The sequence below is a fragment of the Leucoraja erinacea genome, chromosome 11 (genome assembly GCF_028641065.1).
Source record: "Leucoraja erinacea ecotype New England chromosome 11, Leri_hhj_1, whole genome shotgun sequence".
In the NCBI taxonomy this organism is placed as follows: domain Eukaryota; kingdom Metazoa; phylum Chordata; class Chondrichthyes; order Rajiformes; family Rajidae; genus Leucoraja; species Leucoraja erinaceus.
The window spans coordinates 14,268,870-14,291,736 of NC_073387.1; the positions used below are offsets into that span (position 1 = coordinate 14,268,870).

Consider the following 22,867-nt stretch of genomic DNA (forward strand, 5'->3'; position numbering starts at 1 on the left):
ACCCGCAAATGATCTGTTGGGAAAGACTCAAGTCGATGGTCCTATCGCCATTGGGTGCTGAGCCAATGCCACAGTCTCTCAAATGTCTTACTAATCTAGTGTTTGAGATAAAACATTAGTGACTTCACTTTGTAAATTAACACATTGATATTAACTTTCTCCTATTTTTGACTTTTTTAGTACCTATAAAACTTAATCAAGCGGAGATGTGCATAGCTGCAACTGCCGGCAACAACGCTTCACGTGTGGTCATTGAACCAGAATCTAGAAAGAGAACTGTGGTGGCCTTGGATGGGCCACCAATGAAAAAACTTTGGATGGAAAAGTAAGATTGCATTGTTATGCACTTTTTTGGTTCATATTTTTGTTTTGAAGAGGTGTCTAGAGTCATTCCTTAGATATGTGCTGTGGGCCGAGCATCAAAAATGTGTTTAGAATTTAATGTTCTTGACCCATGTCTGGTATCTACTTGAAATTTGGCACTGATTATAATTGAGAAGGAATTCATAACTCATCACACTAATTAATTAAGCTAATTAGAAAATTAGATCGAAAAAGGTACAGCGCCATCTAGTGCTCAATGCTCATATTACGCTATGGGGAGCCTAATTCCGTGTTGCGGTCTATTTAAACCATATTATTACACACACGCGCACACACACACACACACACACACACACACACACACACACACACACACACACACACACACACACACACACACACACACACACACACACACACTGTGAATATGACTGGAGTTATATAATAAAAATAATATAATGAATATAATTGTGAATCCGTTGAGTGAGACTGCCGCTGAGGTCCCGGGTTTCACCGGCTCCTGAACCCACCTAATTAATGGGTGAGGCCAGATTCTGTGCGGTCCCCTGTTTACTGAACCCCATTGACTGCTGTGTGCAGAGTGGGGGTCACGGCTATAGTGAGACGGGGGCGATGCCAGGCTGGGGGAAGGCTGAGGCATCTTTCACTGAGAGGAAAATGCCTAACCCTAACTCGCCCCCCCCCCACCCCCCTCCAGAGCTGCCCACGGCTGGAGCTGCTTGGGGATCGGCTGCGGGCTCCATACATGTGGCCGGTCTCAGTGTGTTCACCTCGGCCAGCATGCCCTTCTGGATCGTCATCAGCAGCAGCCCACCCGATGTCACAATTATGTCAACATGGTGGGGAGCAGCACTGCCCTGCACGCCGCCCGGGTGGGTCTTCAGCACCACCATAGCGCCGGCTCCGTCGATCCGCCCACTCGCTCGCTGCAAAACCGGCCGGCCAACAGCCCGACTGACCCCTCACTGCACCCACCGGCCAGCGATCAGACCTACTGACCCCTCACAGCACCCACTGGCCGGCCGACGACAACGTGCCCGACCCCTCACTGCATCCACCGGCCGGCCAACAGCCTGACCGACTGACTGACCCTAATCCTAACCCTAGCTCTACATTTTTATTTATCATTTTTATTTCACTGTTCACAACATTATAACTTAAAGATAAATCAGTTGTAAAACAAAATTATCAGCAAGGTTAGCATTACCTTTATTCCTTCGAAACCTTGCTATTGTTGTGATGTTATTAGGAGGCAGCCCTGATCCCAGTGTGCTCGCTGCCTAGTTAGCATGAAACAAAGCGCGTGATTGGTCAATTGGCGTCTGACTCAATGTCAAAAGTGCTTTGTTTGGACAATTACTTCATGGAAAATTTGAGTTTTTTCTCATATTTTAAAAATATGTGCAGGTTTTGTTCTTGACGAGTTTCAGGCATGATTTCTATAAACCTTTTACACAATATGTTATAAATACAGATTTGGGTCACTAATGAAACGAAAAAGCACCCTGTCCCACAGTATAATAGCTGTTTTTGAAGAATTTTTAATATATATTTAAATGGACACATGCTTATTGAAAGTAAAATATGAAGGTTATGCATTCAGTGGAGAGAAAGTATTGTATCTTTCTAGTCTAGATTACAACATTTGTTTTTAATTAAACACATCCTTTTATACTTTTTACATTAATTTGGTAACCATTTTCATGTTGAGACAAGGTGATTATGAAGAAATGAGAATAACCCCAGCGTTCCTGCCATTCGGAATCTCATAGCTAAAATCTACTTTCCACCCCATGTTCCTCTCCTTAGCTCCTCCTGCTCAAAGATCTACCATCAACTTTTGAACTCAGTGCACAGGTCTCTAGGGTAGAGAGCTTCCAAAATTTATCTGCGACTCTTCACAAAGAAATTTCTCTTTGTCTCAGTCCAAAATAAGCAGCTATTTATCTGAATGTTCTAGAATTCTGATTTCTCTAAACAGCATCTATTCTGGAATCCCAATATTTTTACTTATCTAAACCTTAGGAAGTGTCGGCCACTTACTCTCATGCAAACTTGATAATGGCAACACCTCCTATTCCTCCATTTTACAAGAGAGCAGTCTGGTGTTTATAGAGATAGAATTGCATGTTGATTTTAGAAGCTGCTTGTTTTGGTAGTGATGGTTTGAAAGATACATTTGCAACTAAATTTCACTGCATCCTAATGTTCAAAGCTGATTCTTAACCAAGTGTAAAAGTCTTCAATTCTGGGTATTATTTTGTAAATGCTACGCTTTTTTTCAAAATTTGGCAGGCAACATTTTAACCATCAAAACAAACAAGGTTTCCAGAAGAAAATTCAGCATGCTTACGATAACACAAAGCTGGAGGTACGCAAGATCCCAAGGGAAATGAACACCATTACCCAGCTGAATGAACATTTCAGTAAATTTGGTACTATTGTCAACATTCAGGTAAGAGAACTGGAGGAAGATAATTCATGAATATTTCATGTTTAAATTATGCAGTAAACATCGATACAATTCTTATTTATTAATGAGCATTGAATTTGAGGAATTTTATTTTTTCTGTATCATCTCGATTCCCTGCTTAATCACACAGGTTGCATTTGGAGGGGATCCAGAAGCAGCTCTCATTCAGTACTCACACAATGAGGAGGCAAAGCGAGCCATTTCCAGTACTGCCGCAGTATTGAACAATAGATTTATTAGGGTGTATTGGCACAGAGAAAACAATGGGATTCAACATCAACAACATCAACAACATCAACAACATCAACATCAGCATCAGCATCAGCATGAAGTTCAGACACAACAATTAGCAGTATCGCAACACAACACAGTTCATAAGGTACTATTTTATTATTATACATTCAGCTCCCTATGTTGGAAACTATGTCGATGTCTTTTGCTTGATCTTTTCTCCCTTGCTTTACTATTTTGCAGTCATTAAAATCATTTCTTATCCTACATTGTTTTTACTTCACACTGTATTTTATTCAACTGTTTATCCTTGCTTTATACAGAAGGATTGGACATTTAAAATAAAAACAGAATGGGAAATTACCATTCTGGTTTTGTTAAAAGTACAGAAATGACTAGTTATCAAATGTAACCTAGGCTTCCTTGATGTAGGGTCAGGTGCTTTTGTCATTTGCATCCTGTAAACAATCAATTGTAGTTTGCTTTTTGTTTTTACAAACATGTTACTTAAAAAATGATATGTCACTGAATTCAGATTCAGATTCAATTTTAATTGTCATTGTCAGTGTACAGTACAGAGACAACGAAATGCATTTAGCATCTCCCTGGAAGAGCGACATAGCAAATGATTTGAATAAATAATAATAAGTGTCCGGGGGGGGTGGTGATTGGCAGTCACCGAGGTACGTTGTTGAGTAGAGTGACAGCCACCGGGAAGAAGCTGTTCCTCGACCTGCTGGTTCGGCAACGGAGAGACCTGTAGCGCCTCCCGGATGGTAGGAGGGTAAACAGTCCATGGTTGGGGTGAGAGCAGTCCTTGGCGATGCTGAGCTCCCTCCGCAGACAACGCTTGCTTTGGACAGACTCAATGGAGGGGAGAGAGGAACCGGTGATGCGTTGGGCAATTTTCACCACCCTCTGCAATGCCTTCCGGTCGGAGACAGAGCAGTTGCCATACCATACTGTGATGCAGTTGGTAAGGATGCTCTCGATGGTGCAGCGGTAGAAGTTCACCAGGATCTGAGGAGACAGATGGACCTTCTTCAGTCTCCTCAGGAAGAAGGAACGCTGATGAGCCTTCTTGATCAGAGTAGAGGTATTGTGGGTCCAAGAGAGTACATCGGAGATGTTGACTCCCAGGAACCTGAAGCTAGAAACACGTTCCACCTCCGTAATGTGGATGGGGGTGTGCGTGCCGCTTCTGGACTTCCTGAAGTCTACAATGAGCTCCTTGGTCTTCTTGGAGTTAAGGGCCAGGTTGTTGTCAGCGCACCATGCTGCTAAGTGCTGGACCTCCTCCCTGTAGGCCAGCTCATCGTTGTGGCTGATGAGGCCAATCACCGTTGTATCATCTGCATACTTGATGATGGTGTTAGTACCATGTACAGGTGTGCAGTCATAGGTGAAGAGGGAGTAGAGGAGGGGGCTCAGCACACAGCCCTGTGGAACGCCGGTGGTGAGGGTTGAAGAGGTGTGCTTGTCTAACCTCACAGACTGGGGTCTGTTGGTTAGAAAGTCCAGTATCCAGTTGCAGAGGGAGGGGTCGATGCCCAGGTTACCTAGTTTGGTGATCAGTTTTGATGGTATAATGGTGTTGAATGCTGAGCTGTAATCGATGAACAGCACTCTTACGTAAGTGTCTCTGTTGTCGAGGTGGGAGAGGGCGGAGTGAAGTGCCGTTGAGATGGCATCCTCCGTACTCCTGTTCTTGCAGTAGGCAAACTGATAGGGATCCAGTGTGGGGGGGGTAGGCAGCTTTTGAGGTGTGCCAGGACCAGCCTCTCGAAGCACTTGGTGATGATGGGGGTAAGTGCAACTGGGCGGAAGTCGTTGAGGCTTGCCGCAGTGGAGTGTTTTGGCACTGGCACGATGGAGGTGGTTTTAAGGCAAGTGGGGACAACTGCTTGGGCAAGTGACAGGTTGAAGATGTCAGTCCAGACGTCTGTCAGCTGCGCAGCACAGGCCCTGAGCACGCGCCCGGGGATGCCGTCAGGGCCAGCAGCCTTACGTGCATTAGTCCTACTCAGTGCCACGTATACGTCGTAGGGGGTGAGTGTGAGGGGTTGGTGATCGGCAGGTAGCACAGCCTTGATGGCTGTCTCTAGATTGTCCCTGTCGAAGCGGCCATAGAAGTGATTAAGCTCCTCAAGGAAGGAGGCGTCGCTGGATGTGGGGGTGATGTTGGAGGGTCTGTAGTCCGTTATGGCCTGGATGCCTTGCCGCATGCGTCGGGGGTCGGAGTTGTTGTTGAAGTGCTCCTCAATCCTGAGCTTATGGCAGTGCTTGGCCTTCCTGATGCCCCTCTTCAGGTTAGCCCTGGATGAACTGTAGGCTCGAGCATCGCCTGACCTGAAAGCGGTGTCCCGTGCTTTCAGCAGTAGCCTGACCTCGCTGTTCATCCATGGCTTCTGATTCGGGTATATGGTCACCTGTTTGAGGGAGGTGACACTATTGATTATGTTTGCATTCAGTCTTAACACCTTTTGAGAAAGCTTATTATAAACCGCAGATTCTATAAAGGGTGACCAGACCATTTTCTAAAAGCAGGCATTCAAAAATCTCATTGTTAATATAGAAGCATAGAATTTTTTTTTTAAGTTGATGAGCTTGGAGGAAGAAGTGTTATGATGTCTCAGACCTGTTTTCTGTGTTTTAGATTTTAAATCGAAACCAAAGTCCAGGGTCTTTTGTGCTAACAAATACACCAGCAAAGCAACGACTTGGGTCAGTTGGTGGAAATCAGCCTGACGGGTTGCAACCCTGTTCAAACCAGTTTGGGACAGGTGGAGAAGCTTCGCAGGTATCTGATATTAATATTTTCATGTTTCTCCCTCTTGACAAAAAATTGAACACCAAGATAGAAATACTAAACTTGAAACTTTTGATGTAATGAGTTGATGTAATGTATAAGATAGGCCTGATAAGGAGCGCAAAGTAAAAAGCTGCTGGAGCAACTCGGCGAGTCAGACACTCCCCAGAGGGGAATGGGCTGATGATGTTACAGAGATCCACTTCATGTAGACTTTTATCTGCTTTCCAATGGGACAGCACGCTGTGTGATTCCCTCATGTGCTCATCTCTTCCAATCCATCCCTCCACCTCTTCAGGCACTTCCCCTGCAATCGTAGGAGGTGCAACACGTATGCCCGAAACTTCTCCCTCAACTCCATCCAGGGACCTAGGCAGCCTTTCCAGGTGTGGTAAAGATGCACAGACACCTCCTCCATTGCATTAAACGCTTTCAATATCGCTGCCTCTACATTGGTGAGATCAAGCACAGACTTAGCAACCACTTTGCTGAGCACCTGTATTCTCCTGTCATGGCTTTCCAGAGTTCCAAGTTACTGTTCTTTGAAGACCTGTTTTTCTTCCCCTACTTCAAAAATATGACCAAAGGTTCATCATAAGAATGCAATAAGATACATAGTAACACTTGTCTACTGGACTCAGAAGGATGTTTGTTTGCCTTGGACTACTTCAGAAAGGGGGGGAACAATGTTTAACTAATTCCAGTTTTGGAACAGAACAGTACTCATAGTTACATAATAAGAAAAAAACACAATATGCAGTATGGTGGGAAAATCATTTTGCCTTGTGATGGTGATTGAATTAGATACTTGAATGTGTTGCCAGCAAAAAAAATATTTATTATACAGTAATATATAGAGTACTGTGGAATTGAAAGAGCAGATTGCTCTTCTGTTTGAAATATGGAAATATATAATGATTACAGATGATATTGCAACCGGTTATTCAACCTCACCTGAATGTTATGACTAACATTTTCTGATGCCATCCGGTTATTTTGTTCTAATGCAGAAATTGGATGATGTTTCACATGGTGTAATACTTGACCGTGATTCTAACACAGTGAACTTATTGTGCTAATTCTTATTCCCCTAGGTGCTTCCTTCATCCACCAGTCTGGTAAAGGCAGGCTATAGTTCTTCTATCACAAAACCAACTCATAAGTCTATAGCACAGAGTAAAGCACTTGAAACTAAAGAAGCTCAGAAGAAAAAACAGGTACTTGGACATTATTGCTGTTGTTTGTTTTGAAATCGCTGATCTTAAAGTTATCATTCAAAGATATTAAGTATTATAAAATGGGTCTAAGAATCTCTGCAGGTACACAAAAATGCTGGAGAAACTCAGCGGGTGCAGCAGCATCTATGGAGCGAAGGAGATAGGCAACGTTTTGCGCCAAAACCCTTCTTCAGACTAAGAATCTCTGCAATCTGATTGGCTAAAAGCGGCTGCTATACCGTGTGGCAAATCATGTGTCCGGTAATTACCGGATGCATGATTTGGAAAATAGCAGATTTTTATTCCTCTAATAATCACCTAGAGGATGGGACACAAGAGGACAAAAATTATGCTTCTAAATAAACTGATCGGATAACCTATTGTCAGAACAGAAAAGAACGGGTGTCGGGAGTTATGGGGAGAAGGCAGGAAAGTAGGATTAGGAGGCAGAGATCAGCCATTATTAAATCGATGGGGCGAATGGCCTAATTCTACTACCAAAACTTGTGAACTTGTGAAAAGCTAGAACAAGGGCATAAAAGTGAATTTACTTTTATGGCAGTGTGGTAAGATCCTGGTTGGAGAAACATTTTGAAGGTGTTTTTTTATAATAGGAAATTTATTGGTAAAGTGAGGGATATTTGTTAAAATAAAATGTTGCATGACTAGCTGCCCACCTCATAAGAGTTTTTATTCTCGAGTCTTACACCAACGCTTTGGAATAATGACTAAATTTTCATAGACTTTGCAGATTTGTGTCCATAATTGGTAAAATATTGACTACAGAATAAATTGTGTTCTATGTTGCAAGTTTATTGTAGTCCTTTTATAATATGACCCACAATGTTCTTAACTTTGAGATTGGGATCTTTTCCAGAAATCATTAAACATTTCTGTTTCAGAAAATGTTTTTTATAACCGGGTCAATTTTATTTTACTGCGGTTTAACAGTATAAAGATTTTGTTTGAAATATTGCTAAAATAAAATGTCTACTTTTAATTTTAGGAAGCTTTTAAATTGCAGCAAGATATGAGGAAGAAACAACAAGAGATGCTGGAAAAACAAATTGAGTACCAGAAGGTAAAAGCACATGTCAAAAATTAAGTTTGTCTCCAAATTACGAACTCCCAACCTTTTTATACAAATGAGTGTTTGGGGGGGACGGGGTCGGTGGGATGGATTTGCTGGCTGCTGTGGGACTGCAGGCATAGTCTGCCATGTGGGAACAATTTGCATCCTCTGCTGTGTTCTTTCTCTATACACCAATATTCCTCGATCTATTAATTACTAAACTACCTCCTAATGATCAAGTTTCTATTACCTGCTGGATCACTGAGCATTTCAAATGTTGATAAAGGTTTAAATGAATTTAATAATATTGTGAAATTTGCTTAATTGAATTGCAAGGTAATTCTACTTGGGAGGTACATTAATGCAAATGGGACCAGGAGTTTGTCTACTAATTTTTAACGGTAGCTGGGCAGAAAAGATTGAATACAGAAGGTAGCAAGTTGACCCCTTGTGGTTCTGCTGGATCACTGCTATTTCAACTAATCAGTTCAACTACACTCTTCCCCACCCATCTCTCCCATCCCAAAGAAAATAATTAATTGTTGCCAGAACACCAATCTTGCTCTTGATATTAGCAAGACCAAGGAGCTCATTGTTTACTTCTGGAGAGAAAGCTGAGGAATCACATACCTGACTTTGTCAATAGTGGTGGAGAGAGTCAACAGCTTCACGTTCCTCTGTGTGCATATCTCTGAAGATCTTTGGGCCCAGTAACTTGATACAATCATAAAGAAAGCTCATCAACACCTCTACTTCCTCAGAAGTTTGAGGAGATTCGGGATGTCATTGAATACTCTTATCAAGCTTCAGTAGAGAACAGTGAGTGTGCATCATGGCCTGGTTCCGCAACTGGAACGCCCAGGAATGAAGGAGAATACAGAGAGTAGTGGACATTGCCACAGTCCACAGATAATGACCATTGAAGGGATCTATAGGAGGTGCTCCCTCCAAAGGACACCTATCAAAAATCCACACCACCCAGGCCACGCTTGCATTTTGCTATTACCTTGAGAAGAAAATTCAGAGGCCTGAAAACCAAACCACAACACTCAACAACAGCTATTTTGCAGCAAACATTTGCTATTGAACACAACACAACACTTAATCTCAGTAACTATGATCTTCTATGGACTGTGTCTTTGGTTGCCACAGATGTTACGTTTGTATTATTATGGTCACCTAATATGCCTACTAATTTATTGTATTCATTATATATTTATGTTATTGCATTTACAGGCCTGTTAATCTGCAGCAAGTAATTCCTTGCTGGTACATATGACAATAAAATATTCTTGATTGCCTGTCTGTTCTCTGTAGCCTTGCAAAAAAATTCCTCACTACATTTTTGTCCAGTGGTCTTTTGGAAAATGAACATAGAATCTGCATTCACCAAATCTGTAGACATTGCTTTTCAGTATCCATCTGCACAATAAGAACTGGTTTTCTGTGTGTCGCTTTTCATTTCCTCCTCCTATATTTTATACTTGTGATCTCTAATCCTTGACCCCTCCACTGAAGGGAACAGCCATTCATTATCTTTTATATCTAGACCCGTAACATTTTATTAGCTGGTTAAAATTACATGAAGGTTGCTTTCCATCATTAGTCAAGGAGCAAGGCCATGCTGGGGTTGGATGGAACACTTAGGCCACTGTTTGAGCTCTGCATACAGTTCCACCACATGATAAGAAAATTCTGACTGCACTTGAGAAAGTGCAGACTAGTTTTATGAAGATGTTGCAAGTACTAAATTTTAATTATGTGGAAAGATGGAAATGCGAAGGTGTTTGAGGAACAGAGGAAGCTGAGGGTAGACTTAATTTAAGTGGAATATAAAAGGTGGGCCTATTTTGCAAATGTGATTGGCCATAAACTAAAGGAATTGACACATTATTTAAAAAAGATTGGACTGAGATGGTGTGGGGGGTTTGGCACTCAATGTCTGGAAAGGTAATTGAGACAGAACTCCTCGCCACATTGAAAATTTGCCTCGAAAGACCGAATGGCCTACTCTTGCACCCACTTTCTATGTTTCCAGGGCTTCGATGTCTGTTTGAAAAGCTGTGACTTGTAAGGGGGAAATCTTTTAGGACCGAGATGAGGAAAACTTTTTTCACAGAGAGTGGTGAATCTCTGGAATTCTCTGCCGCAGAAGGTAGTTGAGGCCAGTTCATTGGCTATATTTAAGAGGGAGTTAGATGTGGCCCTTGTGGCTAAAGGGATCAGCGGGTATGGAGAGAAGGCAGGTACAGGATACCGAGTTGGATGATCAGCCATGATCACATTGAATGGCAGTGCAGGCTCGAAGGGCCGAATGGCCTACTCCTGCACCTATTTTCTTTGTTTCTATGTAAGGCCATTCCTCAAATCCTGGAAAATGGATTAAGGTTGGGCAACTCTTTTTGTTGATCACCTGACGTGATGGACTCAGTGGCTTTTTTCTTTAAATTTTCCTGAATTTCATGAATATTGTTTGTCTTTATTTCGGTTCCAAGTGTTTTAAAAATAATTAGGCCAAATGTCACAGGACTCTGATCATGTCCTGTGACATTCAGCCTAATTCACTTGATATAACCCTGTTCACTTGATATCTCCTCATAAGAGGACCCTCTCACTCCCTGGTAAAAACAGGCATATTCTCCTTGAGGTAGGAAATCCAAAACTGCACCCAGTACATCAAGCATCGTCTCTTTTGGAGTCTTATATAATTGCATTTTTCTTACTCTAACATCTTTGCAGTAATGGTTTGCGTATCATTTGGCTTCCTAATTGCTAGATGTACCTGCAGGTTAATTTTCCAAGATTCATCCAACCACCTCTAAATTGAAAGGCCTCTTGGGAAATAACAAGTAAAAGATATGTAGGTTGTGCAAGGCCATTATTCAGAGGAATGCAGATGTAAGATTGAGATAATAAGGACAATTTTCCCTGCAGTTTTGCATAATATGTTAGACCTATTCATTTTTTCCCTTCTGTTAGTGTACCATTCTAAATTTGAAAGATTTTGTATAATTCATGTGACAGTGTTCATTTTGCAAGGATAGTACTATTGATTTTACGTTATTGAGTATAGATTGAGAACTATTTGAATATTTTTAATTTCCTTTACAGGTATTAATTTGCAGGTTGGAAAAAAATAAAAATATGAAAACAGAAGACAGAGCCAAAATTATGAAAACAATTAATGATATAACGGAAAGAATATCACAATTGCGAGATGAGCTAAAAGCCACATCAGCACCAACGCCATCGGTTCCAGCGCAACCAAAATCTAAATCTGACGTTAGTCTCTGATTCTTTTAATATATAGTTAACCAGTGCCTTATTTTTTAAAAATGTTAATAATAAGAAGAGAATTTCTTTAGTTTTACTGGAAGAGTAACACTTGGTCCTGGAACTGGTTTATTAGTGTCGCGTGTACCAAGGTACAGTGAAAAACGTTGGCTTGTGTGCTATCCAGTAAAGCACGCCATTCATGAGTACTATCAAGCCATTCATGAGTACTATCAAGCCTGTTGTACCATATTGGTACAACAGGCTTGCAAAGAGAAAAATACCATAGAGTGATACAGCTGCAGGGAGAGTGCAGAAAAGTGCAAGGGCCACAATGAGGTAGGTTTGCAAATCAAGATGACACCCTCTGCCCACGAGAGGATTTTTCAGACGTCTAATAAGAGCAGGGAGGAAGCTGTTCCGGAATCTGGTGGAACGTGCTTTCAAACTTTTGCAGTTTCCATCCAATGGGAAAGGGGGAGAAAAGAGGAAATGACTGGTATGAGAGTTTCTTGATTATATTGTTTGCTTTCACGAGGCATTGTGGAGTGTAGATGAAGTCAGAAGTGGGAAGCTGGTTTGTGTAATAGGATGGGCTGCATGCATCTACAACCCTCCACAATTTCTTACCTAGTTGGGCAGAGCAGTTGCCAAATCAAGTTATAATGCTTCCCACAAATCTGCTTTCTATGGATCTCGAGAATTCGTTCAATAAGTCATTGCCGACATGCTAATTTTCCTGAGGAATCTGAGACGTTGTCGTGATTTCTTGGCAATCACATCAGTGTGGTTGGACCAGGACAAATTGTTGGTTGTGAAGTAAGTTTTCTGGAAGGTTATAAAAGTAGATATTGGGGTTGAATGATATAAGGAATTAGATTTGCTGAAGACTGGTCTGAGACATGACCTTTTTCTGTTTGTTATAAGTTACAACCATGTACAGGTTATTGTTACAATGGGAAATGAATACATTTGATTTACTTGCCCAATAGAACTCACTATTTTTTTTTTTAAAGTCATTTATTGGCTTTTAAGAACGAAATTTATGCTTGAATACTGTCCCATTGAGCTCTAGATTTAGTTAAGATTCATTAGAAAGAATGTTGCCATCAGTTTAATTTTTTTTTTTTAAACTGCTTATGTTCAAGCAGCTTTCTTTGCTTCAAAGATCTTTCCTCGTCCGACTTGTTTACCTGAGCTTGTTTTAAGATAGCAAATTAGTTATTATAATCTCATTTACTGATCTAAAAGGAGCTTGGTAATAAATCTAGATACTGCACTGGTGAGTTGAAAATGCAGTTTGTATTCAGGCAAATCTCAAAATTAAGAGACTATCTCCATTCTGGATTGAGACCCTTTCTCTAGACTGAAGTAGTAGAGGGGAGATCACCATTATCTTCTGGGAGAAGATAGAGAAGCATGAAAGCCCTGATGTCCAGACTGAAGAACAGCTTCTGACCCACTGCTATCAGAGCCTTGTACATGTCACCTCCTTCACATTCTCTTCCTGGAGGTGCTGCCATGTACTCTTACTCTTAACTCTACCTCATTTGGTTATTCCGTTATTGCACTATTATGTATTTGGAATAGTTAAGATTTATCATTAATTGTATTTATCATTACCATTACCATGCACACAGTTTACTCTGAGCTTCAAACAAACAAGGAATTTTATTGTATCGTGGTATGCATGACATAAACTAATCTGAGGTAGAAGCAGTGGACCTGCCAAACTTATTGCCCAAGGTCCATGAGTTCTTTACCCTTTGGTAGTTAGAAGTTACGATGGAGGATGCACAGGGGTGAATGGTTTAAAAAGGCTTTGGGAATTGGAAGGAAGGACAAGTGATCTTTCCAATCAGAATTATCTGTACATTGAGTAATTTAACAAACTAACAATTTGAGAATTAGGCTAGAGCAGATTAAGTGGTTGCCATTTTTTTTCTAATTGAATGCCATAAGTTAGAGTATCAACTGTTTTGTTGACTTTAGAAGTTATAGTTGAAGGTTGATTTATCTTTTTTTTTGTATCTAGGCACAGAAGGAATTATTGGATGCAGAACTGGATTTTCACAAGAAGCTTAACTCGGGAGAGGATACGACAGATTTGCGTAAAAAGCTGAACCAGCTCCAAGTGGAGGTGAGGTTTGTCGTAAATACATCAACAAAGACAGTCAGATATTTAGCTTACAAAGTAACCTGAATAGGCAATTTCGCAACTATCACCTTGTGGTTGACACCAAATAAATAAAATAGAACTAAATCTCGGTTTCTGCGTAAAATGGGTTTGGAAGGACCTAAAGTGGTTTTGAAATGTTGCAGATCTACAGCACAGCTGCAAAGCATGCAGCTGATTTTAGCACCAGGTTGTCATTGTTACAAAATGTATCAAAATTGTAGAAACCAAGGAACTGGATGCTGGAATGACTTGACTTAAATGACAAAGTGCTGGTGTGACTTAGCCGGTCAGGCAGCATCTCTGGAGGATAAGGATAGATGAAATTCATCAGACTGATTGTAGTAGGGAGGGAAAGAAGGCTGGAAAAAGAGTAGGGGTGGGACAGAGCTTGGCAAGTGATAGGTGGATACAGGTGAGTATTTTATTGGCAGATGGGTTGGCATAGGTTAGAGATGAAAAAGGAGATAAGGGTGCAAGATAACGAATGAAGGAATGTGAAGCCAGACAAAGGGATATAGCAGGAAGGGAGTGGGGTTATCGTGCCTGCCCAGGCAGGATACTGTAAGAAGCGGGGTAAAAAGGGTGTGGGTGGATGGTTTATTACCTAAAATACGCAAATGAATTATTGGGTTGTAAACCACCCAAGCATATTATGAGGTGCTGTTCCTCCAGTTTGCGGGTGGCCTCTGGCAATAGAGAAGGCCCAGGACGGGGAGGTCATTATGGGAAGGGAAGTTAAAATGGCTAGCAACCGGGAGATTCAGCAGGTCTAAGCGAACTGAGCGCATTTTAAAAATGGTGTAGGAAATATGGGATTGAGATTATGATTAAGGCATGTTGGTGGTTTGAATAGAGTAAATTTCCCTCTTCATTTAACCTGTGCAATTCAGATTTCACTTCAGCTGAGAAAGTAAAATTACTGTATTCCATAATGCATTTCCAAAGAAAGATGAAAGAATCAAGTATAACTTCAAATTAATATGATAATAAATCGCTGAGTTGACTGTTGAAATGTTGATTTGCAGATAGAAAAAAGGCAAAATAAAGGATAATCAAACATCAATGCATTTTCAATTATTTAAAATGTAGCATAATTAAATCTCACATTTCTGAAAGTTGTGCACAGTTCCTGTGAGGTTGATTAAATGGGTAAAGCCTAATGGGGGAGGTGGTCTTTACCCAGCCAATTGCCAGGAATGTACAGTGGCTTGCAAAAGTTTTCATACCCCTTGAACATTTCCACATTTTGTCACGTTACAACCACAAACGTAAATGTATTTTATTGGGATTTTATGTGATAGACCAACACAAAGTGGCGCATAATTGTGAAGTGGAAGGAAAATGATACATGGTTTTCAAATTTTTTTACAAATAAAAAACTGAAAAGTGTGGCGTGCAAAAGTATTCAGCCCCCCTGAGTCAATACTTTGTAGAACCACCTTTCGCTGCAATTACAGCTGCAAGTCTTTTGGGGTATGTCTCTACCAGCTTTGCACATCTAGAGACTGAAATTTTTGCCCATTCTTCTTTGCAAAATAGCTCAAGCTCAGTCAGATTTGGATGGAGAGCGTCTGTGAACAGCAATTTTCAAGTCTTGCCAGAGATTCTCAATTGGATTTAGGTCTGGACTTTGACTGGGCCATTCTAACACATGAATATGCTTTGATCTAAACCATTCCATTGTAGCTCTGGCTGTATGTTTAGGATCGTTGTCCTGCTGGAAGGTGAACCTCCGCCCCAGTCTCAAGTCTTTTGCAGACTCTTAACAGGTTTTCTTCCAAGATTGCCCTGTATTTGGCTCCATCCATCTTCCCATCAACTCTGACCAGCTTCCCTGTCCCTGCTGAAGAAAAGCATCCCCACAGCATGATGCTGCCACCACCATGCTTCACAGTGGGGATGGTGTGTTCAAGGTGATGTGCAGTGTTAGTTTTCTGCCACACATAGCGTTTTCCATTTAGGCCAAAAACCTCAATTTTGGTCTCATCTGACCAGAGCACCTTCCTCCACATGTTTGCTGTGTCCCCCTCATGGCTTGTGGCAAACTGCAAACGGGACTTCTTATGGCTTTTTTTCAACAATGGCTTTCTTCTTGCCACTCTTCCATAAAGGCCTGATTTGTGGAGTGCACGACTAATAGTTGTCCTGTGGACAGATTCTCCCACCTGAGCTGTGGATCTCTGCAGCTCTTCCAGAGTTACCATGGCTGCTTCTCTGATCAATGCTCTCTTTGCCCGGCCTGTCAGTTTAGGTGGACGGCCATGTCTTGGTAGGTTTGCAGTTGTGCCATACTCTTTCCATTTTCGGATGATGGATTGAACAGTGGTCCGTGAGATGTTCAAAGCTTGGGATATTTTTTTATAACCTAACCCTGCTTTAAACTTCTCCACAACTTTATCCCTGACCTGTCTGGTGTGTTCCTTGGGCTTCATGACGCTGTTTGTTCACTAATGTTCTCGTAACAAACCTCTGAGGCCTTCACAGAACAGCTGTATTTATACTGAGATTAGATTACACACAAGTGGACTCTATTTACTAATTAGGTGACTTCTGAAGGCAATTAGTTGCACTGGATTTTATTTGGGGGTATCAGAGTAAAGGGGGCTGAATACTTTTACACGCCACACTTTTCAGTTTTTTATTTGTAAAAAAATTTGAAAACCATGTATCATTTTCCTTCCACTTCACAATTATGCGCCACTTTGTGTTGGTCTATCACATAAAATCCCAATAAAATACGTTTACGTTTGTGGTTGTAACGTGACAAAATGTGGAAAAGTTCAAGGGGTATGAATACTTTTGCAGGCCACTGTATGTCTGCCTACATTCCTCTGGTAGTTAGTAGTCTTAATATGTTGTATATGAACACCCCACTTCAGAATACCCAAGCAGAACATGACAGTTCATTGGATTCTAAAGTATTTTAAACTTTAAAAAACATTTAATCATAATCTAGGTCGGCACAGTGGAGCAGCAGTTGAGTCGCTGCCTAACAGCGCCAGTGACACGGGTTCGATCCAGACTATGGGTGCTATCTGCACAGAGTTTGTATATTCTCTCTGTGCCTGCGTGAGTTTTCCCCGGGCGCTCCGGTTTCCTCCCACATACCAAAGATATACAGGTTTGTAGGTTAATTGGGCTTCAGTAAACATTGTAAATTGTCCCTAGTGTGTATGATAATGCTAGTGTACGGGGATCGCTGGTTGGCATGGACTCGATGGGCCGAAGGGCCTGTTTCTGTACTGTGTTTCTAAACTAAACTAATAATTAACAAATATATAAAACAATTATAAGCAGTTAGAATTCAAGTAAATAACTAAAACATTAAATTAAGTAAATGAATAATGTGCTTGCTTTATTTATTGATAACCTTCAGCACATCTTAAACACACGTATCTGTACATGTATGAAAGTTCACAGGATTACATTTTTCAATTGGTGGTGTTGAAGCTTTTTGTTAGGGCATAAAGTTCATGTATGGTGAGAGATGCTGCTTCCTCATTTTTCCTTAGTGATTTTGAGAGTACAGGTGCACAACCTTTTATCCGGTGTTCCAGAAACCGAAAAGCTCCGAAAACCTTTTTCAGATGTCGTCTGCGCGCTCGCGTTTGGCGCCAGACCCAAAAACGACCCACGGTCACCCCAGTCTGTACTACTGTAGCACGGCTGCCTCCTCCCTGGGCATAAGTTCAATGTATGGTGAGAGATGCAGCTTCCGGTCATTATTTTCCTTAGGCGATTTTGAATGAGTACGGCGTCGCAGCGCCTTGGCAACGGGTCGCCGTAGAAGCTCCGGAGCGCTGTTTCGGGGCGTCGCTGGATTTGAGCCGCAGTGGTGATAACTTGCCGGGGTCGGAGCTCCAACCGGCGACAACGGAGCCCCCAGGGCGTGGCTCCAAATCCAGCGACGCTCCGCGAATTTGGAGTGCATTCAGATTTGTCCCCGCTGGTTTCTTTGAAGATGCAGTCATGATTGCAGTATCTGAGAAAGCTCCGCGAGGTTGGCACCAGGTGTCCTAAGAATTAAAGTTTCCTCTTCCCTGGAACTAACTGGAAATGAATGATTGTGATTTTTGCCGCCCAAAGTAAAAATCTTCCATTCTGAAATCCTTGTCAAGTTTTAAAAGGCTGGCAAAAGGTTGTGCACCTGTACCTATTTGGCAACGGTCAGAAGACTTTTGGGGAGAGCCCTGGTGATAACTTTACTTGTTAAAACATTTCTTCACGTGCATTCAGGTCTTTTTCAATGTTCATGATTTGCCATTCTAGGGGAAATGAGATTGTGATTTTTGTGGCCAAAGTTCATCCTTGTCAAGTTTTAAAACTGGCAAAAGTTATCTTATACTTTATGTTAAACATTTGACGTATGGTCTTTTCAATGATTTGCCATTCTAGGCTCTTTTAGATCTCTATTTCAGTTGATGCCCCTAGGGCTCCGCCATATGTAGACTTTTTTTGTGGTAGCTAAAACCTTCTAGTCGTGGAAAAATCTCATAAATCTCCTCTCTTCCGCCTCCAATATAGTCAGACCTTTCTTATAATGTGGTGACCAGCATTGCACATGATGCTCAAGTTAGTGCCAAATACATACTATATGTATACTTGGCATCGCCTTCCTGTCTATATATTCTTTGCTGTGACTAACAAACAAACCCGTCCTATTTCTCATTTTAACCACTTTATAATGCTTCCCACAAGGGTTTGAGGATATGCGTTCTAAGATCTATTTGTTCCTCATCACAATAGCCTCTGATTTGCAGTACCTAGTTGCACCTGATCAATGCCATTACTCATATTTTGAACATAGCCCAGTACAAGAACAGGCCTTTTGTCTCTCGCATCTGCCTCCACTACCACCCCTGCCAGAGCATTCCAGGCACCCACCACTCTCTGTGCAAAAGGAAACAAAAAAAAACTTGTCCTGCACATCTTTAAATTTTGACTCCTCAACTTAAACCTATGTCCTCCAGTCCCGGGTAAAACAAAGGTTCGGAATATCTACTCTATCGATGCCCTTCATATTTATATACTTTATCAAGTTTAAGAATTTCTCTGCGTTAAATATTATGCCGAATTTATGACTAACTGACCAGACATTCTGCAGCTGGAAATAAAAACCTTTCTTCATCCTTATCAACCAGCCAATTTATAATATCTATAAATTTGCTAATGTTTTTAATACCGAGTGTAAATTATTAACATATGCATAAAATGAAATGCAAAGGACCAAGAAATGAACAGTCAGAAATAAAATATATGTGCCTTTCACTCTTACCAGCCTCGGTTAAAAGAGGCAGCGAATGAGGGGGTGACAGTGAATAAATAAATGTTGTGAGCCCAGTGTCCATGTATTGACTCTGCAAAATTGACGAGTTTGAAATATTGGGGTGTGGGGGCAGCATTCAGGAATCTGAGAAATGTGTTAGTAATGGCAGAGCACAGTCAAGCCATTATCAACAGATTCAATTGTTATCAAGTCTATTGGGAAGTCAATGATTCAACAAAATGCTTTTTTTTTAAACTAATAGTTATATAACATTTTCAGTGTGGATAATGGTTGCATTAAATGCAATGCTGGCAACAACTGAAATTAATTTGATGAAAATGACCAGAGGAAATGCTGTGTTCATATTTTACATTGCCTTTGTTGCATAGGGAAACTTGAATAAATACTATTTAAGTTTCTATCAATGCTTTCTGATCTTAATGATTCTCCATAGCTGAAGAAGGGCATGCTAAATTTTAGTTTAAACTGAGATGTCAATTGCTTCTCGCCATTAATATCAATGTCTACTGCATTTTCTAACCTATTTTCACACACATGAAACTAAGGTATAGTTGCTAACATGGTAAAGGAAATTCTGAAAGTGGAAAAACTTATTCCAGAAAATATTCCATTGGGAAATTTTCAATAATAAGTACTCGGTGAAGTCTTGAGTTCCGAAGGGTTTCAAAAATAATTGGAGCTATTTAATTTGTTCAGTGTCCTTTTTAGTAGACTTTTGCTAATTCTCATATTTTATAATTGTTTCTCACTGCACATCTATAGTTCTGCACTTGTGCAGATCTCTGCATTTCAAATCAGTTCCGTTATTTTTATTCCGATTACATAATGTGAGCTGTGTAGTGCAAATTTGACACGTTGTTTGTGCCAGGTCTTTAATGGTAATGCTCATATAATTGGACAGAGGTAAATCCATTGTCTGCTTACAGGCTGCACGATTGGGCATTCTTCCGGGAGGACGTGGTAAGACCTTGCAAACACGAGGCAGAGGTCGAGGCAGGAGTGTGAGAGGAAGAGGTGCACAGATGCATATGGTGGTTGATCACAGGCCCAAAATATTAACAGTATTTGGCTTCACAGAGGAGGAAAAAGATGAATTAACGCCACACTTCTCGGTAAGTTCCGACCAGAAACTACTTCACATTTAAATACACTGATCAAATTAATTGTGGGGTTTTCTATTGTGGATTTTTTTGTTTCCTTCATTGCCACTTGTTATTTTTGTTCACATAGAAACAGAAATTAGGTGCGGGAGTAGGCCATTCAGCCCTTCAAGCCTGCACTGCCATTCAATATGATCATGGCTGATCATCCAACTCAGTATCCCGTACCTGCCTTCTCTCCATACCCTCTGATCCCCTTAGCCACAAGGGCCACGTCTAACTCCCTCTTAAATATAGCCAGTGAACTGGCCTCGACTACCCTCTGTGGCAGAGAGTTCCAGAGATTCACCACTCTCTGTGTGAAAAAAGTTTTCATCTCAGTTTTAAAGGATTTCCCCCTTATCCTTAAGCTGTGACCCCTTGTCCTGGACTTCCCCAACATTGGGAGCAATCTTCCTGCATCTAGCCTGTCCAACCCCTTAAGAATTTTGTAAGTTTCTATAAGATCCCCTCTCAGTCTCCTAAATTCTAGAGAGTATAAACCAAGTCTATCCAGTCTTTCTTCATAAGACAGTCCTGACATCCCAGGAATCAGTCTGGTGAACCTTCTCTGCACTCCCTCTATGGCAAGAATGTCCTTCCTCAGATTTGGAGACCAAAACTGTACGCAATACTCCAGGTGTGGTCTCACCAAGACCCTGTACAACTGCACCTATACAACTGCACCTGTACAACTGCACCCTGCTCCTATACTCAAATCCTTTTGCAATGAAAGCTAACACAACTTCACAGACCCATGTTTTTAAGTTATCAAGTAATTGGTAAATTATGCCTTAAATTAAAAATGTAGTCCACTGTAAATAAACAAGCATCATTTCTGCATTGACTCTATGACTGAGTTAAGTGAAAAAGAACATGGTTGATGACAAGCAGTCATTGACACTGACAGGCATGTTATAGCAGCATTTCCCTTCCACTCTTACACTTGCAAGCACAGTTTCAAGATCACACTGACTGGAATGCATAGTGCACTTCAATATATGCAAATGTGGAAGAAAAACGGACTGTGAAAAGGATATAGAATATGTTCTTAATGGAGATTTGTAGTGGAATGAGCTGATGGCTGAAATTTAAAGGATTACGTTTTAGAGTCAATGCAGAATTGATGCTTATGCTTATTTACGTCTTTAGTAGGAAGAATGAAAAGAGGCAATACAAACCAGAGGTTGCAATGGGACCATTCTGAAAAGAGTACAAAACCATGTCAGAGTTCCAGCCACATTTCCCATTGTGGCACATTGGCACAAGCGACATTGGCAAGAAAAGAGATGCTGCCTTTCCCGCTGAGTTACTCCAGCATTTTGTGACTATCTTTGATTTAAATGAGCTTCTGCAGTTCCTACCTACACATTGTAAATGCTTTTCTTTGGATACTCAACTATTCAGATTTTTTTTTTTTGCAAGGAAATTGATGAAGTATTTGTCATCTGAAATAGCTAGCCCAATGACATAGGAAAGAGATTGATGTTTTTGCTGAGCCTAATTAGAGTAATAATCACTCAATATGGAAACGGGCCCTTCGGCTCAACTTGTCCTTGCTGACCAAGACACCATTTGCTAGTCCCATTTGACTGTGTTTGACTCGTATCTCTCTCACCCTTTCCTATACATGTGCCTATCCAAATATCTTTTGAATGTTAGACACAAAATGCTGGAATAACTCAGCGGGTCAGGCAGCATCTCTGGAGAAAAGGCATAGGTAATTTTTCGGTTTGAAACCCTTCAGATAGAAAGTCAGGGGAGAGAAAAACTAGAATTATGATAAAGTTCAGAACAAATCAGAGCCGGCGCCAATGTCCAAGGAAAGGTGGAGCCCGCAATGTTCCATTGTTGGCTGTGGAAGAGGAGATAATGAAGGGATATATGGATATCAACTGGCAGGACGACGAGGTTGGGGGAGGGGCGGAAAGAGGGAATGCATGGGTTTCTTAAAATGAGAGAAATCAATATCATACTGCTGGGGTGAAAGGTGCCCAAGTGAAATATGAGGTGCTGTTCCTAGAATTTGCGTGTGACCTCACAGTGACAGTGGAAGAGGCCCAGGACAGAAAGGTCAGAATGGGAAGGGGAGTTAAAATGTTTGTCAACCGGGAGGTTGCGTGGGCCAAGGTGGACCTGAGTAGGTGTTTCACAAAATGACCTGCCCAGTCTATCTCTAATCAACCCCCATCTTTCCAAATGCTGTTTATCTTATCCCTCAGAATCCTCTCCAGTAACTTTCCTACCATTAATGTTTGGCATTTTGGTCTATAGTTCACAGGTTTCTCTTTACAGCCTTTAAATAGAGGCACATCATTAGATACCCTCCACTCTTCTGGCACCTCGCCCATGTTCATTGATGCTTCATATATCTCAGCCAAGACTTTTTTCTTCTTTTGTCTTGTTGGACGTATGTTTTAGTTTATTTTTAGTTGTGTATGTGTGGGGGGGCAGAGGATACTTGTTTTAGTCTTTTCCTTCGGGGGGGGGGTGTGACCTTTCCGTTGGAGCTGGCGCCCTCCAACTGGGGCCGACCTCGAGGCTTCGGAGGTAGTGCCAGGACTTGCCATCGCGAAGATGGCCGACTTCGGGGCTGTGGTGGCGCTGCGGCGGCAGCCCGACTTTGGAGCTTCGGAGCCCAGTGGACGACAACATCTGGAGCTCGCAGGTCCCTGGTTGGTGACCGAATCTCCGGAGCTCCCGCAACAACAGCTTCATCTGCTGGTCTGGAGGGTGGCAGCTTTGTCCGCTCCGGGCCGCGGAGTTTGAACCGGCCCGTTCGCTGAGCTCGGATTCGGCCGCGGGACTTACCATCACCCGGCAGGGGGCCCAACATTGAAAG

At 41.5% G+C, this 22,867-nt stretch overlaps 1 protein-coding gene across 6 annotated transcripts in view; it reads left to right on the forward strand.

Annotated features, from left to right (window-relative positions):
- Positions 1-22,867, forward strand: part of rbm27 (RNA binding motif protein 27) — a 101,381-nt gene that overhangs the window by 51,823 nt on the left and 26,691 nt on the right. For all 6 annotated transcript variants that reach the window (XM_055642690.1, XM_055642686.1, XM_055642688.1 and 3 more), the window contains 9 exons: positions 181-325; positions 2,641-2,800; positions 2,949-3,197; positions 5,706-5,849; positions 6,953-7,075; positions 8,082-8,156; positions 11,259-11,429; positions 13,456-13,560; positions 19,813-19,998. In XM_055642690.1, the coding sequence (XP_055498665.1) occupies positions 181-325; positions 2,641-2,800; positions 2,949-3,197; positions 5,706-5,849; positions 6,953-7,075; positions 8,082-8,156; positions 11,259-11,429; positions 13,456-13,560; positions 19,813-19,998 (1,358 nt within the window). The remainder of the gene's footprint in view (positions 1-180; positions 326-2,640; positions 2,801-2,948; positions 3,198-5,705; positions 5,850-6,952; positions 7,076-8,081; positions 8,157-11,258; positions 11,430-13,455; positions 13,561-19,812; positions 19,999-22,867) is intronic.